This window comes from Saccostrea echinata, unplaced genomic scaffold (genome assembly GCF_033153115.1).
Source record: "Saccostrea echinata isolate AGI-Se365-2 ecotype Australia unplaced genomic scaffold, CSIRO_AGI_Sech_v1 ptg000018l, whole genome shotgun sequence".
NCBI lineage: Eukaryota > Metazoa > Mollusca > Bivalvia > Ostreida > Ostreidae > Saccostrea > Saccostrea echinata.
Genome location: NW_026889767.1, coordinates 4,041,416 through 4,063,279, shown reverse-complemented (window position 1 = coordinate 4,063,279; position 21,864 = coordinate 4,041,416). Strand labels below are relative to the sequence as shown.

Genomic DNA, 21,864 nt, shown 5'->3' with positions numbered 1-21,864 from the left:
CATGCTTCATTTTTAGAAAAGTCATCTTGAGCCTGTTTGACAAACTTCGACCTGTATTTAGCATCGTTTTATAGGGCGCGATGAGGCTTTTTTCAGCTGAAGTCGAGAGCCACTCTGCAGACTATTAAAAGAAAAAGAATGTTGACACGTAATCCTTGATATTGTTATTTGTATTTGGGAATGGTTATGTATAAAAGAGAGCTATATGTATCTAAAATATACATATTTATTATTTTCTATATCTTCGTACAATCTGAAAGGTGAATAAACAGTGATCTGATCTAAAAAAAATCATAATATTTGATTTTGATTAAAAATCACAATAAACAATACAATTCTGTGTAAAGAGCATGTGACGTCACATATTGTTGTCGGCGACAGTTTGTACAGATCGACAATATGTACCATCACAGAGCATTAAACACGGACACCTGGAAGAGTGTGTATCCCTTGTTGATTGCCGTGAGCCCCATGTATTGATGTGGTGGATGGAACATCCCGTAGTCAAATTTAGTATAAAAACAAAAGCCTGACAATTGGTATAAAACAAGTTAGCCAATTTCCGGTCTAATGATAAGCTATATTTGCTAACAAGGTTGATTTACGAAATGCTGACTTTAAACGAGGTTGTTGAAATCCCTGTAATATCAACTTATCTGTCAGTAGCCTGCTTCAATTAAAAAAAACGATCGTGCTCGGAGCATGTTCTTGAGTATCGGAAAAGTTGGGAGATATAAACACCATATGGAAGAGATAGCGGGATATTACTACATAAATAAGGAAAATTGAAGATGGAAAAATTGAAGTCATCTCGTTTTCGTTGTTTATACAACATTCTCATAACTTAAACATGGATCACACCATCGGTATATTTCAATAGATTGTCATACCATTCTTATTAGTTTCCCCCTTCACCAATGCATATTATATCGTAAATTTTGATTAAATTTCAAACTTCTTTACATTATGAGACATTTTGCAAAAAGCTGATGAAGGTAAAGAGAAAAATATAAACCAAAAATATGTGTGTGAAGTGGAGGTAGTTTCTGTATAGTGGAGGAATGGGTCCAGAGCCTAGTTATAAAAGAAGAAGCAAGAACTTTGTACCTCTAAAAATGTAAATAAATGTATTCTTCCTCATCCTTGTGTTCAACCTCACAAAAAATATTATAGTTAACTATAGTAATCTATAGTTTACTATTATTAACTATAGTAAATCAAAGTTTCAAAGTTTTTACCACAGTAAATCAAAGTTCAAACATTTCATCATAGTAAATCAAAGTTTCTACTTAAATTTATCAATGTATCAAAGTTTACATTATAGTATATCCAAGTTTCAAAATTTTTACTTTAGTGAATCAAAGTATCAAAGATTTACTATAGTAAACTTTACTCAACCATAGTATTATTGTTAGTGTTACAATTCCCCAAAATCTTATCAAAATAAGTGTACATGTATCTTGGGAGAGAGACAGGAAGTCAAACTTACATAGAGAGGCCGAAAAAAATACAAAGACCAAAACATGATTTCCCTTCAAACTACTTTACATTTTATAGAAACAAACACATCTACACAAAGTATTATCATTGTCCTCTTAGAAGTTTTTTTTTTTTACTAGAAAACGAGATTATTAGATGACCATGATTTCTTTATTACATTTTCTTTTAGTTTTTATCTATCTTTTTCGTAAATCACCTAAGCTATAAACATGTTTTTTCTTATTCAAAATAAAAAGAAAAAAATCAATTATTAGTTACGTACAGTAGCTATGTCGGAGAGCTGGTTGATAGAAACCAGGATAGTGCATTCCTGATCAATGAGCAAGCGCACTAAGTCGATTGCAGCGCCCTCTACTGGATACTGTGCAGCAATAAGTCCGTCCCTAAGTGTGTAGGACTACGTAAGATAGAAAAGACGCTCGTTTTAAATTATTTTTTTTGTTTGGAAATCCTTTACAGTGTATATACATACGTCATTAGAGATATGAAGTAAGCTATCTGTTAATAATATATTCAAAATACCAACCGAAATCGGCACGGCGTTGTAGTAGTTGCTCCGCCCACGAACATATGAAGTCAGTAACACTCTAATGCTGTCAGCTGTTTTAAAGATTGTCACAAAAATAAATACATGCATAAATAACGAACTTTCTTTTTTTTTTTAAATCTACTGAATCAGATGAAGTCGTATGCATTTATTATTGATCTGAAGAAATAAATTGGGCGGCGTCAGTTATTCTTCCTTTATAAACAAAATACATTTTAGTTATCAATAATTAATTGCCAATTGAGTCTGTGTTTTATTTGTTTTTCTGTATACTGACTTATTTTTGACTACATGTAGTTCAGAAATGACACTTGTTAATCGCTCAATCAATAACCATAACACATCCTCTCCCTTTACAAGGGTCATTCAGTAAGTAATGCAACAAACAGTTTATCATAATAAATGTAGAAGTATTATATTAAATTTTCATTTTTTTACACTTGATATGTTCTATTTAAAAACTTCTTATCACAGAAAACTCCATGCTTTTTCCTATTGTTGTGGCAAAGGAATTCACTTTTAAAGTAAGCATGATCACTACACTGAGCTGAAAACTGTTTAAAAATGATCTCTGCCAATAAGATAAAAAAGAGGGCCTATATGAAAACTTTGCTTTATTAAATAAATAGCTGAATAACCCATATTAAAGAAATGGTTATGTGAAAAGACTAGTCTTTTACGCTGTATAGTTTTCAGATGGATTTGGAAGTCTAAAAGAAAAAAAAAATGTACAATTAAAAGATTGCAGTCAAACTTGTTGATCGAAACCTGTAATGGGACCAAAAAATATCGATGCTGTAAGCAACAGGATATCTGAAAAATGCCAGATTTCCGTTGATAGACTTTGCAATAACACGAAACATTTCATCGTCATAACAGTTTATATAGTTCTGACAAATATAATAAATCTAACAATAAATCTATCAGATGGGTGCATTATTTCTGTACAAATTCCTAAGAGAAAACATAAATGTGTTAATGGTCTAGTTAAAAATAAACATTTTTGCAAAAAAGAAGATTTGATAAACTTGAGTAATGGATGACGAAACATGGGTGTACTTTTTATAGCCGAAAAGGAAGATCAAGAATAAAATGTGGAATAAAAGAGAAAACTGTTGTCCTATTATCTCAAGGAGAAGCAAGGTTCCAAATATGTTTTTTAAAAATTTTCTTTTTAATCAAGAGATCCAGTGAAACATGTAATACAGCCAAAGGAAGAACTATCAATGGTAACTTTTATGTAAAAATTTCACTCTGGAAAATTAAGCAGATTTCCTGCAAAGAAAGTCCAAATACTGGTCCACGGAGTATTTTTTCTGCACCTGAAAACACTGCTGCAAATAAGCATAGAGAAATAAATAAAATTTTGAAGAAAGAAAGGTTTACAGACCTTGGGCATCCACCATGTTAGCTAGATCTCAGCCATTGTGAGATCTTTTTCTTCCAAAAACATATGAAAGTAATCAAAGGAAGATTTTACAATTTCAGGTATATCATAGAAAGTGCTTTTCACCAGTGTCTTTAAGGCATCCCTAAAGATGAGTATGCTGAGGTGTTCTGGTCATGGGTACAGAGTCCTTAGACATATGTAAATGTTAACAGGGAATGTTTTGAGTGATAGAAGGAATTAAAAATCTGCTTTACATGGGATATGCTTTTACTATTTAAGATGACCTTTTGCATTATTTATTGGACGACCCTCGTACACTTTAAATACACCTCAGAAATGTAGTTCTTCAAATTTGATTTTGCCAATTAAAACTTGTTTCAATTATTTGGATTTTCTTATAAAAACATGCATTTGATCAGGTTTCCACCCTTACCTGGAAGAACATTTTTTTTTATATATATATTAAGCTGTATGTTCAGAGTACTCATCCGGAAAACAGTTTTCTCATTTAAAAGTCGATGTCAAGAGAATTAACTAGGAAAAACTCTTTTTTGTCGTATTAAGGTCGATGTTCAGAATATTCACTAGGAAGTACGGTTTTTGTCATATTAAGGTCGATGTGCATAATAGTATTCCCCGAAGAACATTTTTTGATATTAAGGTCGATGTCCAGAGTACTCATCCAAAAGAACATTTTTTGATATTAAGGTCGATGTCCAGAGTACTCATCCGGAAGAGCATTTTTGTCATATTAAGGTCGATGTCCAGTGCACTAACCCGGAAGAACAGATTTTATCATATTAAGATCGATGTCCAGAGTACTCACCTGGAAGAACGGTTTTTGTCATATTAAGGTCGATGTTCTGTCTGGCATCGTTTGTGTCCTTCTCGTCCAGCACTGGTCTGATAGATATTAGCTCCTGTTTGTCAGAAAGAGGAAGAGAAGACGAAAGGTTTTTTTCTTGTTATAGATTTTAGATACATTATTTTGGGGTCCTGTAAGTGAAGGGGAATGTCATTGTATGCCAAATGGGTAATTTTTGGAAAATTAGTCTTAGGTAATCATATGATATCTCCTGTGTACATACAATGTTTCAGTTAGCATTTTAAGGATCTTATAATCTTCTTCAGTGGATTTAATAGACAGTATAAAGTGGCCTTATTCACGCTTTGGTTATTTAGTTGAAGAGAAGTTCCCAAAAGAAGAAAACGTGTTTAAAGGTAAGGTACTGTACTTTTTATAACTTATCAGCTGATCGTCTTAAAATTCTGAGTGCTCATGATTCCTACTGATGTAACAGGAAAAAATGTATAAAACAGCGGATTTTAACATAAATCTTGGGTTCTATAGTTAAACCATTCATGAGTTGATTAGAATAAATTAAAAATCGCAACACTAAATGTATGTGTGGTATATGCACCTGTTAATTAGCACTACATGTATGCATGGTCGATCTCACAAAGATAACGAGTTGTATTCTTATTGTATTTTGACCACTAAAATAGTTCCTTACAAAAATGATCATTAGATCTTGCATAAGGAAAGAAAAAAATAATAATAAAGGGTCTTTAATCGAACTGTACTATGACTGAAATATTGACACAAAATGAAGTTCTACTCACATTGAATTCCTTCTTGAATTGTGAAGCGTTGGCAGCTTTATCTGACAATAACTGTGACGTCACTTCCTGAATAAATTGTTCTTTCTCCAGCAGTCTTCCATTGGTCTTGAAAATCTCGTAAAGAGCTTTGTACAAGAAGACATACTGACCCTGGCATTGATAATTGGAAGCTTTTGTTGTTGCTAATCATTCTTAAAGAAGCTTATAAATACTGTATATGTAGGATTCAAATTTCATTTAATGCATACCCCCCCCCCCCCTCCGTCAAGTTACCGTAAAAATAGGTATTTTAGACAGAGGCAAACTTATCAATTATATCTAAAAAGTGCACATTCATTATTAGCGTACATAATTAATATCTATCGAATTTATTGATAACTCTATATATTATCTATAGTAGAACTTGCAACCTGAGCATTGTGAAGACTATTGAGAATATTGTCAGAACTTAATAAGATTGTCACTAAAAATACCAAAATTTCATGGTAGTTTCAAAGCACGACGTCATTATCAAATTGCATTTTCAGCAAACGTCAGACATTGAGTTAGGGCAATAAGGCATTTAGGCATAAAACATCATTTTTACGATTAGAGAGTTATAATTACCTTATTAGCAGAATTTTTAGCGAAGATTAAATTTTGGCATTAAAAGAGAGCGTGTTGAGATTGAAAAAATTGAATATCGCTTACAATTAATTGTGAATCGTTTATACAGGTAAAAGCTTCTTTTGTTTGCATTATGAAATTGCAAAAAATATTCCTCGTTAAAATTTATAACCATTTTAAGGATAAATCGGTAAATTTACAAGTTGCTAAAACCTCTACTTGTACAGTACATGTCAGCATAATCATTGAAAGTGGTCAGAAAATTTCTCACCGCATTTTGTATCATGTTCATGCGGTCTTCACGCATGATCTTAACGTATTCCACCACGTCTATCTTTCCCTCCTTCAGTCCCTGTCTGTATAGAGCGTCTAATGCGATAAAGGTTCCTGTCCGACCAATACCCGCACTGAAAATAACAAGCGGTAAAAGAGTTAAACATCCAAAAGAATTTGATTGATTGATTGTATGTCGTTTCACGTCCCATACGAGAATTTTTCACTAGTGACTTTCACTTCTAATGCCGGGCGCTTGGCTATGAAACAGTCAATACCTAAGTTTACCAAAATAATTTGAAGAATTATACTAGCAACGGAGGATTACTACATGTACAGGGCAAGAAAAAAAGTACATTATAGTTCACACTAGCTGCAAATGATTCCTATAGGACGAGAGAAGTGATTGATTGATTGATTAATTGATTGTATATTGTTTTAGAATTTTTTCACTCATGATGAGACGTCACCGTATACCGGTGAAGGGCTTCAAATTTAGACCTTTACTCGGCACATGGGGCCTCGGTTTCTCAAGGTTTCTTCCTAATGACCCGTAATTTTTACTCAAAAGTGTCGAGCCCTTGGCGAATGAATTGTTGCGTCCTATTTCTTATAGACTTTGGTCAGTCGCGGCCGGAGTTTGAACCCATGACCTTCCGATCAAGGAGCGACTCTACTGACAAAGCTACTGTGACGTCGCGAGAGAAGTGTACATTAAAGTATATTTTACTAATAGTAATGATAACATTTGACTGGTAAAGGCATTTATAAGAACATGTTATTAATTAGAACCGTATTGAAATAACTGCATAGCATTCTAGTTTAGAACAACAAACGTGTATTATTATTGCTTGTCCATTTGATTTGTACATTAAAGTCAATACCTAGTAAACGGAAGGCGACCACAGATTTCTCAAATTTGAGAAATAAATTCCTTTAATGATGCTTTATAACTATATCTTAGTAAAATAATGTGTATCGGGCTTACTTTCCATCTAAACTAAAAAAAAAAAAAAAAACAACATTTTTTAAACTGTCAGTTTCAATGAAATATGAAGGAAATGAGAAATAAATATTGGATTTTGTTTCAATATCTGACAAAAGAAATATATCCAGATTGCCTACAGTCTCTCAGAAAACTGTAATGTACATATTCCTGACCTCTTCTTTAAATTGATATTAAATTGAGGTATCGGGAAAACTGTTGACATGATTTGAAAATGATTTCTATAAAAATGGTTTATTTTCTCCATGATTTTATTAAAGCGGTAAAGTGCGGGAAAAGGTAAGATTAAATTTATCAAAATGGATCTCACACAAAATAAACAGTCTAAACTTATTTACTAGATCTTGATCTTCAGCTTGATGATATATATTCGGAACTCCTTTCCCCACCAAATAAAAACAAATCCTTTTGCGTTTCTATTTCAGAAATGTTACACTAAATTTTCTTATACTGCAGAGTGTTATTATGACAGCTTCCTATTGCTATTTTCTTAGACTATGAGAAGTCTATATGCCAAAGGTTGCTAAGGATTTCATAATTATACAAATGTTACTTTTTGCACATCTTACCTGCAGTGCACAACAAGGAGCCTGTCGGGAAACAATTGCATTAAGCGCATGACGTGACGATAAAAGACGAGGAGCTCTATCGGCGAAGGAGTCCCATGGTCTGGCCAAGCCGTGAACTGAACCTGATTCACTGTCTTCACGGCCTTTGTCTGTCATAAATGATTATTATAATATGATTATTAGGAAAATAGTCTGCAAATAGCAACCTTTGACTGATAATTAGAAATCCTTACTTTTAAATTTGGTAAATTGTACAAATTTTAAAAAATCGTAGGAGTATATGACATTCCGATTTAAAATTGTTGATACTAAAAACAAAGGTCAGATTTTTCTGTTTCGCGGCAACGCAAAATTCTTTATTTCTATAAAGACTAAAAGCACAAACAGTAAATTTATGATAAAGCCAATATGCCTGTTTTAAGAATATACCTTTTTATTTGTTATGTTTATGTCACGTTGTGTGTAGTTTGCATAGTCCTTCTGTGACATCAGCTGTAGACAGAACTGTCCTGGCGTCATTTGATCACCTTGTGCGGGCCAATACTGCTCACATTTTATCTATTTCAGTCAGTAAATACGGGAATAAATTAATCATATTTTTGCGTCGCACTGACGATAGAACTAGATGTGAACATGTAATATATTTTGGTTATCAATCATTTTGACAAAAATGAGTTTTTGAAAACTAACATCATATAATTTTTTTTTTCAGGCAAAAGGGATAATTTATACTGAAATGTAATAAAAAAGTTTAAAAAAAAAAAAAATACTGTATTTTATCTGTTAAAGACATTTTAGTCTCAGTCTTCGATAGTGCTGTCTATTTCATTTGAGAGTCATATTTGATTAAATATGGCGTTATCGAACAGTATTCAACCTCAAAAGTCCATTGAAACAATAAAAATTTAAAGCAGAGCAAACACGTTCTCTAAAACACCAGAGGTGGGATCATGTGCCATGGAGCAGCATGCACCCCCAGTTGACCGGTCACACCCACCGTGTGCTCATTGTCATGATCGGGGAAACGAAAAAGTCCGTAGACAATTCAGTATTTAAATAATGGCTTTACAATAAGTATGAAAAACATCAGTAAACATTCGATTTCATGATAGATTACTAACAAGGTCATTGTATCGACCATAGAACTTGTCAAATGTTGACTATAAACGAGAGTTTTGATATCCTTGTTTCATCAACTTGTTTGTCAATAGCTTGCCTCGTTTTAGCAATTATTTATACGTGGAGCATGTTCTTGCCTATCGAATCAATTGTGAGATATAAAACCCATATGCAGATGATGAGGGTATATTAGGAAACTAATAAAGGAAGTTGACGATTGAAAAGTTGAAGTCATTTAGAATGTGTTGATGACTCTGCATCTCTTTAATTTTGAAAAACAAAAGTTTTGAAACTTACGAAATGTACTAATTACATTTCATCTTTATAAAATATGTAAAACACACAATGAAAGAACTGGAATCTTAAGCTTATTTAACTGTCGTTAATAGAAAGGCATAATTTGTGTTTCTGGATCAAAATGGTTAAATAATATATATGATATAACTTTATATATACGTTGTTGTGTCAACCCAAAACAAAATATTACATATAACATGTGTTTATTTATCACATGTTGGTTCTTAATAAGATTAAATTTTTAGTAATATAACCTTTTTTATTACGTACCTAAATTTTATGCTTTTTGCTCTTTTATCAATTAGAGAGAAAAAAAATATGTAAAACTTAATTTTTAAAAAGCTTTCATACACCATATTTTCTACAACGCTAAAGACGCTTGTAATACACGCAAAGTAAGAAATCACATTGATTTAGCATAAAATACCGTTGATCCCTCCGTCAACTTAGTGACCATGACGATGACCCGTATATTTTCTTGCCAAATCATTGCCCAAAAGTCTTGTACCGTGTTCTTCCTTGGTCCTAAATTAAACCAGAAGTCTCTGATGAGAGTGTAGCTTAACTGGTTTGTACTTATAACAAAGGGAAAAAAAAGTAGTACTTGGACTTGAAACGTTGCAATAAATAAAGTTATGAACCTTGGTTTAGTCATTTTTGTAGCAAATTTTATTGCAATTAGACTAAAGCTGTAGGAAGAGTAACCTTTTAAAAGACTTTTTTTTTTCAGAAATTTTGATTTTAGAAATCATGGCAACATCATTCATCAAAATAATAAAAACTGATAAGGACAATTATGTATCTCAGTTTAGACTATTTGCATGCCAAGTTGCATGGAAATTAAAGCAAAACTATAGAAGGAGTAGCATTTTGAGTGTATTTTTAGTAACCTTGGCAACACTTTTCACCAAAATCAAAAAGCAATGTACTGAACAATTTATCTTAGTGTAGTGTACTTGTGTGCCAAGTTATATTGAACTCAAACCAAAACTGGAGGAGTAGCATTTTAATGGAATTTCACAGAAATGTCTAAGTAACCATGGCAACATTGTTCATTAAAATTAAAAACTGATGCACTAAGTTATGTATCTTACAGAAGGCTACTTGTGTGCCAAGTTAAATTGAAATCAAATCAAAACTGTATGTCTAGTATTTTAAAGGAATTTCACAGAAATTTCTATTTTTTTAGTAACCATGGCAACACCGTTCAACAAAATCAAAAACCGATACACTTAGTTATGTATCTTTAGTGTAGTCTACTTGTGTGCCAAGTTAAATTGAAATCAAACCAAAAATGTAGGAGAAGTAGCGTTTTAAAGAAATTTCACAGAAAATTCCATTTTTAGTAACCAAGGCAACATTGTTCAACAAAATAAAAAAAACTGATGCAATCAATTATGTATCTTCGTGTAGTCCACTTGTGTGCCAAGTTTTAATATTGAAATCAAACAAAAACTGTAGAAAGAGTAGCGTTTTAAAGAAATGAAATGAGACCAAAACTGTAGGAGGAGTAGCATTTTGAAAAAAAAATGTTTAAAGACAGACAGACAGACGACGGACATGTTACTATCGCATAAGCTATTCTGGTCTCTAACCAGTAGAGCTAAAAACGACAAAACGCAAAGATATATGTATCTAATCAATGCAATTTTCGTCACAAATTCTTTTATTAAAACGATTAGGAATGTTTTTCGCTTATTATCTGAAAAAAAAAGTTCGAGTATATTGTTTTCAACGACCGTCTCTCAATCTGTCTTTTTGCCATTTGCCATAAAAGATGTTGTGCCTCCTCTTAAATTGTTAAACGTTGCCGAAGTTTCGTTCTGTAAATTGAAACTATCTATGGTTTGGGGGCCGACAAAGTAGTTGTTTAAAATTAAGCAAGTCATAGAAGTGTCTACAGTATTTTAGCATTTTAAGTGACACAAAACATCTTTCTATTTGCCATTATTTCTTGTATATCTGCGCTACGTTTCGGAATTTTTACATCTCCCTCATGTTTCACCGGAGGATCAAAATGGTATGGATTGTAATCCAAGTCTTTTGTAATATTTCTTTATATAAATGGGGTGCGCTATTATTTTATTAGAAATTTGGTTCGTTTTTTGAACGGTTGTTTTGTTTGCATACATGTCAATAAGTGCAAGAGAGATAGATTTATCTAGATGGGTGATCACGATTAAACGTATTAGACTGTAGGATTTTCAAAAGGAAACATACCTCGTAAGTTGATTATACTAATTTGTTATAATTATAATGAATGCTTGCAATAGTCGTGAAATCAGATTCTGCAGGATACTTTTATATTTCCAGATGAAGGAGATATTTTTGAGCAGGTCCCAATTCCAGTATGTAGAAGTACTATTTTAACAAATCTTGAATCTGTTAGCTTTAATGCGTAAGTTGATACATGTGACATAAATATATCTTATGGATGACTGATAAGATTAATGGTCTTCGAGCAAATGCATGCACAAAGTAATATTTTCAAATTAAAGCTGAACACGACTCGTAAATAGGCATACGCCATATTCGATTATACTATCCTTGATACCAGCACTCGGGTATACTCTTCGCATTCATTACACCTGATTTCTTTATTGGCACAGGTACCGGCGTGGAGTGGCGACACGTGTTTGTGTTGGTTATCTTACACTGCCTTGTCTATAATTTATTGCAGTTGGGTGTATTTCTGTTTGTTAATACACAGCACTAACCTGTGTAACTGTTGTAAGTTTCTTCGGTATCTTACTTGGTTGCATTTGAAGAAGTACACAGTTATTTTTGTCGCTAACGAGTGCTGTGTATCATGCGTCTGTCTACACTGGTGACGACTGATTACACTGAACAGTGACTAAGTGAGCGGATTTATACAGGGGCCCTCGGATATAACGAGTGAATAATCGACTTTTATAAAGCGTGTTCAGCTTTAAGATAGAAAGAAAGAATACCTTGGGTGGCAATATAACGTTGTTTCCCTTCTACATCCTATAAAAATATTTGTATTTAATAATTAATACACATATAATTGTTAGAGCAGTATTACTTTTTGGTGTAAATTATGTAAAATCAAAAGCTAACACGCATAGAATAAGTAGTATTTCACACTGTATTTATGTTTGCATATAAAAAGACGATTTTTGAGAAGTGGAGGTGACGAAAAATTTTGCTTTATCTTTTTATTTTTCAATATAAAAGCAGTTTGTCATATGTGCTAAGTTTGCAATTCATTTCAAACCATGAGGAATGAAAGAGAAAAAAAAAACACTTCCTGCTGTGACATTTAGCATAAAATCATTATAAGTGTGTTCGCTATACTTGTGCTTTACTGTACTAGTACCTTGATGTAATTAGCATTGATGTAATCATTTTCGGGACAAACATTCAGAACCACGCGGGAATGGTCATCTTAAAAAAAAAGTAACATACATTTGTTTAATTTTGTAATACCATTATCCACACCTTTGTTGCAAAGAGGTTTAATTAAATACTAAATGTTAGGTGAAAAAAAAAACACTTATACTTAGATTCAAATTATAATCTGTTGCATACTTATTATTTCAAAGAAATGCCATTTTTCTCTTCCATAATCTCTATATGATATTACTTCAGTAATAATTATTTCATTGTTCGAAAAAGTAACTTTAGAATAAAAATAATTGTACCATTTTATGAAATGTTGCTGCCATTACTAATATAAAATCGATGTGGCAAAGACAGTATATCATATATTTAGGTAATTAGAAAAGTACAAAAAAAATATAGCTAAATTGAACGGAAAGTAGATTGCCGAGAGACAAAATGTCAGGAACATAAATAAGGAAAAATGGTTATTTCAATAGATAATTGAAAAAAAAAACAACAACAGTCCATCCCTTGAGTTCATAAAATATAAATGAAAAATATTAAAGACAATTATCAGTTGGAAAGATACAAAGTACGTGTTCATGTATGTTTCCTATCCTTAAATACATACATTGCATAATATTGAAGATTTAGAAACATGAACCTATAGCTAAGTCAAGCAACAACCAAAATTTATGGAACCTTTACATACATGGGAATGTTGTTTTGTATCTGTTTCTCGGCATGTTTTGTTGTAGTTTAGCCACTGCGCACGGAATGTGTTGCTGTTCTCCATACGGTATTCCCTACAAATATTTCAAAGATACAGTCAGAAATCTCATATAACCATGAAGAAAACTTAGGAATATCCTAGACTTCGAGATTAAACGAGGTTAAAATTTTAACAAATTGAAAGATTGGACTTTTTGCTATATATTGGTTGTATACGATGTATTAGTATATAAACATATAAATATAGAAGTAATGCATTATAATTGACATTTAAAGTTTTGAGGTACACACTTTAAAATAGAAAGGGTCGTGTGGAATTCTACATGCTACAGACAAATTCAAAACTAAATAAAATAGATATGAAAAATGAAACTCTCATAATAAAAAAAAAATAGGATTAAAAATCTACAAATCCCTTATTAATTAAAACATGTAAAATGTCAAATTATATGGTATCTTGAATACAAAGATATACATCCGAAGACTAAATCGAAGAAATTAATTTTAATGTCCAATTCCTAGAGTTTAAGTTGTCATATTCATAAAAAATCCGGGTTTTTTTCAATAAGCAAAACCTTTAATTTTATTCAGATTTACCTTAAATTCCTCGGTGAATTTCTTATTTTCCTCCAGCGAAAATGCTTTGATTATTTTTCCAAGATCAGATATTTTGATGAGTGTTTTCTTTTGACTGTTGTCTGTGGCAATGTACTCAATGTCAGCATTTTCCTCTCTATGTAAGCCGTTCTCAGTTTTGTTGCCTTTGTCTTCAGGATTATTTTCTTGCGAATCTAAGACATTTTTATTTATTTCATTCAATTCATTACTTCAGAGTTTACTACATGTTAATATTTGATCTTTGTGACATATCTTCAATGTGAAGAGATTCTTACGTTCCTTACAAATTCAAATACCGTGTTGTTTTATTTCAAAGAACCTTATGTATCTTTAAATTATACTGGATATATTTATGAAAATAATATATACAAACAGAAATACATATATCTTCGTAAATGAATGGCTATTTTTGTAACTGAAAACTATTGAAAATATCACTCCGATTTTAACTTAACATAATTATGCATATCTTGATTATATTTCTAAAAAGTATTATGTATAACTCACCATTGTTGGACAAATCTTTCCTCTCTGGTAACTCTATGGCATCTGCTTTTTTCTTTCTTGATTTTCTATAATATATTGATAGATTCTGTCAATGAAAACCAATAACTGCGAAGAAAATGGAAAAATGAATAAGTTACTGAATAAAGTATCCACAAAGCCGGCATTTTACTAACCTGGCGAGGACAACCACTAAAACTATGATTGCTATGATGAGTATTAACAAGAAAACACCGGCTCCTGCAGCAGCTGGTGTGAGGTCCTGTACCTGGGCTTCTGCAACTACATCATGCCTTTTATATTAATGTTGTAACGTGTCGAGCGGAATGTTAGCTTCTATCGGGGGTCGTACCTTGTCGATTCAAGGTTTTGGAGGGGTGATATTTCAATATAACAATTTTCCTTAATAAATGTTTCGTAAATGATTAAAACAAAGGCCTGCAAATATATACAAATAATATGGTTCAGGTTAATAATCACGACAACAATATGGAATAGGGAATCAAATAGATTCAATGATAGAGTAAACTATCATGGGTAGACTATCAGCCTTACACTGGTCAACCTCGGACTGACGCTTGTACTGCAGCCTTATTCGGGACACAGTCAGTACAAGTGACAGCCCTTCAACTGCTGTGCACACTGCTAGCCTTATTCAGGAAGACACACTGCACACAACAGCCTGGTCACCAGACAGGTCAACAAGACGAATTACAGGTGGTTAACCTCCGTTGCTGGTTAGCCTCTGAGTGACTTGCCACTCTAAAAACACAACAGCCTTTGTATTATTTTCCTTGTAGACCTTACTTATTTCATAAGGTCAACCTCTCCTGTAAGCTGACTTTATCGTCTCACTTGCAAGTACCGATATATGTTCACACACGTCTTGCATTTAGCACAGCTTGCACTGAAAAGGACTGTCTAAAACCGGGATTCAGCCTTCATATTCCTTTTTAACACGGAAGTTTACGTCTACAACATTATAGCAAACCTCGAATGGTCCACACTATAAATTTCCGGAATATTACAATGTCAACAATAAAATTCTCTTTATAAGATCAAACTCGCATATCACCATCCGCCACTTTGTTTTTACAACAAACGTTCATTTCAAAGTGTCAGTTATCTCGATATACCGCCATAGGTGCATGTGATCAGTGAATTCGAAGCGGCTAATTGGTTGTCGATATTAACAGCACCGTTTAAAACCAGACATATATCACACCCCCGATTTAGATGCGTGCGCTTGTCGTTTGTTTGTTTGTTTGTATGTTGTTTAACGTCCCTCTCGAGAATTCTTCACTCATATGGAGACGCCACCACTTGCCGGTGGAGAGCTGCAAATTTTATCCTATACTCGGCACTTACGGCCATTGAGCAGTGAGGGATCTTTTTCGTGCGTGCACCTACTGCGACGCGGGACCTCGGTTTATATGGTCTCATCCGAAGGACCGGTCTCCACGTCCCACAGTGGGATTCGAACCCGCGACGTAAGGAACAACTCCTTACTCCGCGACTCTAGAGCACACGCTCTAACCACTGCGCCACGCGGGCGATCGTGTGCTTGTCGAAAAGCCACTGGGTGAACTATTGGTAAGAAGATAAAAAGCGCCTTACGATTTGCAGACCTTCATTTCTCGTTGGGTCGGACAGTATCAAGGACAGCGTCCCAGTTTCAACCCTCCGAATGTTAACAGAATTTTGTATTTATAGACACATGATTGATAATTGACAAACATGAGTAACATGACATGAGTTATTTGATTTTCAAGTAGAGTTAAAGATTATATATTTAAATAAACAATAATTAAGTTACTCAAAGCACAGTCCACCTGGTCATATCACTCATAGCTAATTGTCATGATTAAATATTTTATAATAGATAAATCTGACAGATTGGAGAAATTATGACAACTGATAAATTAATAACAGATATGTAGAATTTGATAGAGAAAATATTCAAAGTAATTGTCAAAATGTCCAATTCTTTGACATCTGTGACAATGGACAAACCTGATTGCAAGGATCGTTTAATTGACAAAAGATTGTCTCAATTTACGGATCGGGCACATTTGAAATAAAAACATACCCAAACCGTGTGAGATACATGGCACATATAGAGAATTTAATAAACAATAATAAAATCAACTGTTATTATAATGTTGTTTTCTGAAGTTATTTAGTCAAGTTTGCTTTGATATAGAGATAAAGTATCAATTGCAAAAGTTTGAACAACAACGATGTCATTAACAAATCTACTGAAAAAGATTTATTTTACATACTATCGGCAATAGATCACGACGATCGACACATCATGTTTTTAATACATGTATCAGACGTTGAGATTTACATCCATGTATCTTTGCACATGTACATGTCTTGATGAATGTTCAAATTTTGAAATATGTTTTTATAAATTACTAAGAATATAAACATTGATTGTTTTATTTTCAGGAATGAAAACTCTATTTCTTGTTTTCCAAAGGTAGGGAATTCAATTCATTGCCAAATTCGCCATACTCCTAAACTTTCTGAATTATGAAGGGAGGCGGTTCATCGAGAATGAACTGTATATAATACAAAAAAGCATTTTTTATTTCATTTGATGCAATCAATATTAATACCCACTGTGGGTCGTAGGGACCAGTCCATCTGATGAGACACTATGAATCGAAGTCAATGCCTGTCAGTAAAAGAAACCTCACACTTCAATGGTCATAAGGGCCAAGTCTAGGTTTTATAAGCAAACTTCCAACAATTGTTGGTGGCATCCCGATATGAATGAAAAAAAAAATCTTGAATGGACGTTTAGCAAATAAATACACTAATAAAATTTGACTTTCACCTTAAAAAAATATTAATTGCTCAAGCCAAAGCCTTTTTAATTTATTAAGTGAATTGTATAATACGATTTTATATATAATTTTAGCTAGCTAACACTTTATTTTGTTCCTGACTACATAAGCGCAACTGTATATGTGTGAGTACAAAATAACAATAAATGTGTGAAAAAGTCAACTAGAATATTGTTAAACAATATATAAAATACAGCTGCAGGATATTATCAGTCAAATATGGGCCCTGAAGGAGTAGCAAAGATTTCCAAAGAAGAAAAAAAGAAGAAGATATAAATGATTGAACGAATTCGATCTTATATGATAATGAGAACAATGCTTAATTATTGTATAATCTTTGATAATTGCATATACAAGAGATACGCTGAATATTCACGAATATATATAGTATTTATGTATATGTTATGATATGTACATTTGCAACTATTTTTCTTAGATGAACCTATTCAAGAGCAAATATGTTTAATTCTGTTTGAACTTTTTAGTGGTCAGAGGTCATAGCGTGATTGGATCACACGGCGCGCTGGTACCTTGCCTTCTGAATTCTAACTTGATAGCAATAACCTAGAAAATAAGTAAAACATTTTGATTTTTTTCAATCAACAGATGTCCATTAAATATTCTTTTGGCCTAGCATTGAATAAAAACATTCAGATGTCACTGAAGTCCTGTTACCGTTTTTAACCCGAATCTCCTTTAAAAGTAAACTACATCTAAAACAGACGTGTCTCGCTGAAATACCACCGCTTTAGCTTAACATATGAAGGAATTATAAGAAAGTAAGAGAATCTTCAATACCAGTGACTATAAATGAAGGCCCGTAGCAAATTCAGATGTGATGGGGGTGGCAACTTCCCGGAAAAAAATCTGACAAGCATAAAGGTGTCCCCACTCCCCGCGTTCTACGGGCCTGAAGTGTATTTAAATTTCCAGAATTTGATTGCGAACATCAGTATAAAAAATCAAATGTTAGAACTCGGCAAACTTTAATGACCCAATAACTTCTAGGTCAATAAGTACATGTACGTCACAACATTAGTGATGCGGTGGGTCGTACCTGTAATATTTCTTTTCGAATATTCGTCTCAAATGTAAATATAAGAACATCTAGATACTCGTTGCGAGCAATGACAGGTCTTCCGTCCGAATAACCATCCTTAAATGTGATATTCTTTGCACGTAAAATTACATTTATATCTGCTCGTAGTAAAGACACCTAAAAATTTAATATGGGTCTTTAAAATGATATTTTATTTATAAAAAAAAAAATGAAAAGAGCACATAATTCATAAAGAGAAAAGAATGCCCAACATCATTGATAAAGATAAAAACGTATTTAAGAAAAAAAATTCCTTGACAAAATGGTTTATTTAATGTATAAGAGTTATGTAATTGATCCAAAAAGGAATTTTTTGATGAGCGAGAATAAAAAGATATTTATCTGTGTACTATGTCATCATTTTATGAGAGGGGTAATATGAATTCCGAAAACCACAGTGTGGTGATCTGGAACGTCGGATCACTCCGTCACGTGATTGCATAAATTCAAAAGTAAAACTGAGTGACAAACAGTTGGGTATATAATAATATATAGTCAAGTAACTGAACGAGTATCTTTTTAGTATGTCTAGGAAAAAAGAGTTTATATTGGTAAACATATAAAAACATACATAAATACATTCATATATATATGTTAGCAAATGAAATTGAATTTCGCATGAAATAGACTGAAAATTTTGAATTTTGGCATTTGATATTAAACATATAGTTGAGTTCATGTCTGTAAACTAAAATTAGGAGATACAAGAAGAAAATGAATTTATCCTGTACCTTAATGAGATCATTCATTGTTCGTTTTCATCGTCATTGTAAACATAAAGAATACTAATTTGTTCAACTCTAAGTATATTGTGATACTTCCCAATTTATTTCTTTTCTAATTCTGTGTACTGATATTCCTAACCTTTTGACTGATCTATGCTGACTGTTTGTTAAAGTACACTTACAGTGCTGCTATCCTATAAGTTGACAATCCTATCCTATCCTATCGTGAATCCTGCATCCACAATCCTATCCTGTGATTTCAGTCTAATCCTATCCTATCCTATCCTGCTAATTTCAGTTTTTTAATATTTAGGAGTTAATTTGACAAAACGAAAAAAAAAAAAATAATAAAATGACCATCATATAAAAATCAGTTATAATTATGGATTTAATTTAATATGTTTAAATGATAAAAAATAATCGAGATCGACATCGATTAATTCCCGACACCCCTCACGAATTAATTTTCGAGTAACCAGTTAAAATGTTAACGAAGGGACTGTAATAAAACATAGGCAAGTACTGATCTAGCGAACGTGTAAAGAAAGTAAGCTTTCAAAATAATTATAGAAAAAAAATTATAATCCGACTTTATTTTGATTTAATTTCACATACTAACGATGATCGAGAGACGTCACGGTATTTGTGATTTCTTTTCGAATTTATACACTTTGATAAATAAATGGGGTTAAAGTTAGAGAGGGGAAACCATGGAAAAAGGAGGGAAAACAACAACTAAGACTTCAGATACTTTTCTAATGTTATGATTCTTAATTAGTAGACTAAAAGAACAAAATTTAAGCTCTTTAATTATGAGAATCTGACTATTAATGTCTATACCTTCATCGTTCATGTGGGGAAGGTACAACACTGTATAATAACCGTACCTGTTGAAAATACAATTATCTACACATACTAAATAATGAAAAAAGGAGGATATGTTGGATGTTTTAACAGTTATATCTTTCATGTAAAATTTATGCAAAACTCTATTTTTCCCTAAACTGTAAACTGAGCACCATGAAAAATAATACATGTATATATACCTAACTTAGATTTTATTCATACTCATGTAAATCAAGAAAGAAGATACATGTATGACAAGACCATAAACCGAGAACAGACATTTAGAATATCTTGAATTTTATTTATTAAACATGTAAAAAATTATTTAAATGTATGTTTAATTTTTTTTTATATTCATTGTTTAAAGTTATTCTTGTTCGAGATGTTCACATCATCATTGTTTGAATTTGAATATTTTACAAACATGCAAAAACTTTATCATGTTTGCTAAATAAAAATCAAGATATTCAAAATGGTAAATTTTCTTATTTCACTTCACTTGTTTTTAGTTTATGGTCAGTTTAGTGTCATACAAATGTATCTCAATAACCATATTTTTATGAGTGAGAATTTAATTTATGTTTAACAGAAAACATTTTCATAAATCTTCATAGTCCGATAGATTGACAGCAATAATTATTGCAGTGAACACACACATATTCCTTCGAATTCTTTCTTATAAAACAGGTATATGAATTCATAGTAGTTTCAGTATTTATAAGCCATATATAAGTAAATTTTGTTTTTGACCTTGACATTTGATCTTGAATGTTATTCAGGGTCTAAATGAGGAACAAAAATGCTTGACCAAGTTGACAATATTCAGGGTAATTACCTCTTCAGTGTTAAATATATATATATATATATATATATATATATATATATATATATATATATATATATATATATATATATATATATATATATATATATATATATATATATATATATTGGGCCAAATAAATCTCATCTACAATTTTATTTTTTTATCTACAATGTATAACAATTGAATGTTCCATTATGAGACAAATTCATCAGAGGTATACATGTATTTCAATGCCAAATGTCTTTTTCCAATTGTATGATGTTTTACATGCATATGATTTCGCCTGCTTGTCCATCGCTCAAATTGAATTTCAAATGTCAAAGTCTGTGTCAAAGAGCTAGTCATAAGTAACCGAACAGTTTCAAAATTGTCAACAATGCACAGAAAACAAATACTTCACACACTGATCTCCTTAATAAATAACATCATGATTTCAGACTCTAGGAGGCTCTTGTACAGTGGTTTGAACATCTGTCATATTTATTCCAGCAGCAGATGAGATGCACTGCAATATGTACAGCAGCGAATATGCAGGATCGTCCTAAAAAAACAATTATTATCAAGATTATAACAATATATGCATGTAGATTGTGCAATTCTATCATATACATTATACATTAAAACTATTTTATTGTGATTATCTTTCTTATTTCATGTACGACTGGCTGAATTTTACCTTTTTCTCTGCTAGAGTAATGCATTTAAAGAAATCAAGCAAACTCAAGTCTTATACTGCAACTTCATAGTCATATCTTAATTAAACAATCATAATTTACTTGTAAATTGTAATTCATTTCATCTCGTCAACTTGTTAACTAGTATGAGTACATTTGTTTGTTTGTTTTTTTCTCTCTATTTTGAATTTTTCTGCTTGTATTAATCTATTTATGTTTTTTGTTTGTTTTCTTCTTTGCTTAAAATTTGAATAAGAAAAAATTATGAAAATACATATAACATGATGATGACCCTGATGACCAGAACAATAGCACATTGTTTTCAGTTTTACTCTTTTTTTAAAAAAGAAGAAAAATCACTTATTCAGAGAATCTTCAGAAACTTCATCTCAACTCAGATAATGATATGTATGTATTATACTGATACCCATGTATAAACACATGTTAATAATCATACCTACTTTTTAAATGTAAAATCCTTTTTTCCTCCCAAAATATTTTGATGAGGGCAGGCAAAACCAAGTATCATTCTCTGCAATGAAGAATAATGAATGATTAATTTATAATTCATAACCCAGAATAGGTCATACATAAAATGTACATGTAAGTGCTGAGTTGGCTTATAATACAATTTAAACAGTAGCATAAGAAATGATTGTCTTTATTTTATTATAATTGCACTCAAATAAAAAAAACAACATTTTTTAAAC

General features: G+C 31.9%; 1 protein-coding gene across 1 annotated transcript in view; it reads right to left on the bottom strand.

Moving 5' to 3' along the window:
• The window catches only part of LOC133189382 (uncharacterized), a 433,972-nt gene that overhangs the window by 40,980 nt on the left and 371,128 nt on the right, over window positions 1-21,864 (bottom strand). The window contains exons 24-29 of the mRNA XM_061324761.1: window positions 14,306-14,411; window positions 14,133-14,197; window positions 13,605-13,798; window positions 12,988-13,081; window positions 12,271-12,338; window positions 11,882-11,918 (exon numbers count right to left, since the gene is read on the bottom strand). Of these exons, the coding sequence (XP_061180745.1) occupies window positions 11,882-11,918; window positions 12,271-12,338; window positions 12,988-13,081; window positions 13,605-13,798; window positions 14,133-14,197; window positions 14,306-14,411 (564 nt within the window). The remainder of the gene's footprint in view (window positions 1-11,881; window positions 11,919-12,270; window positions 12,339-12,987; window positions 13,082-13,604; window positions 13,799-14,132; window positions 14,198-14,305; window positions 14,412-21,864) is intronic.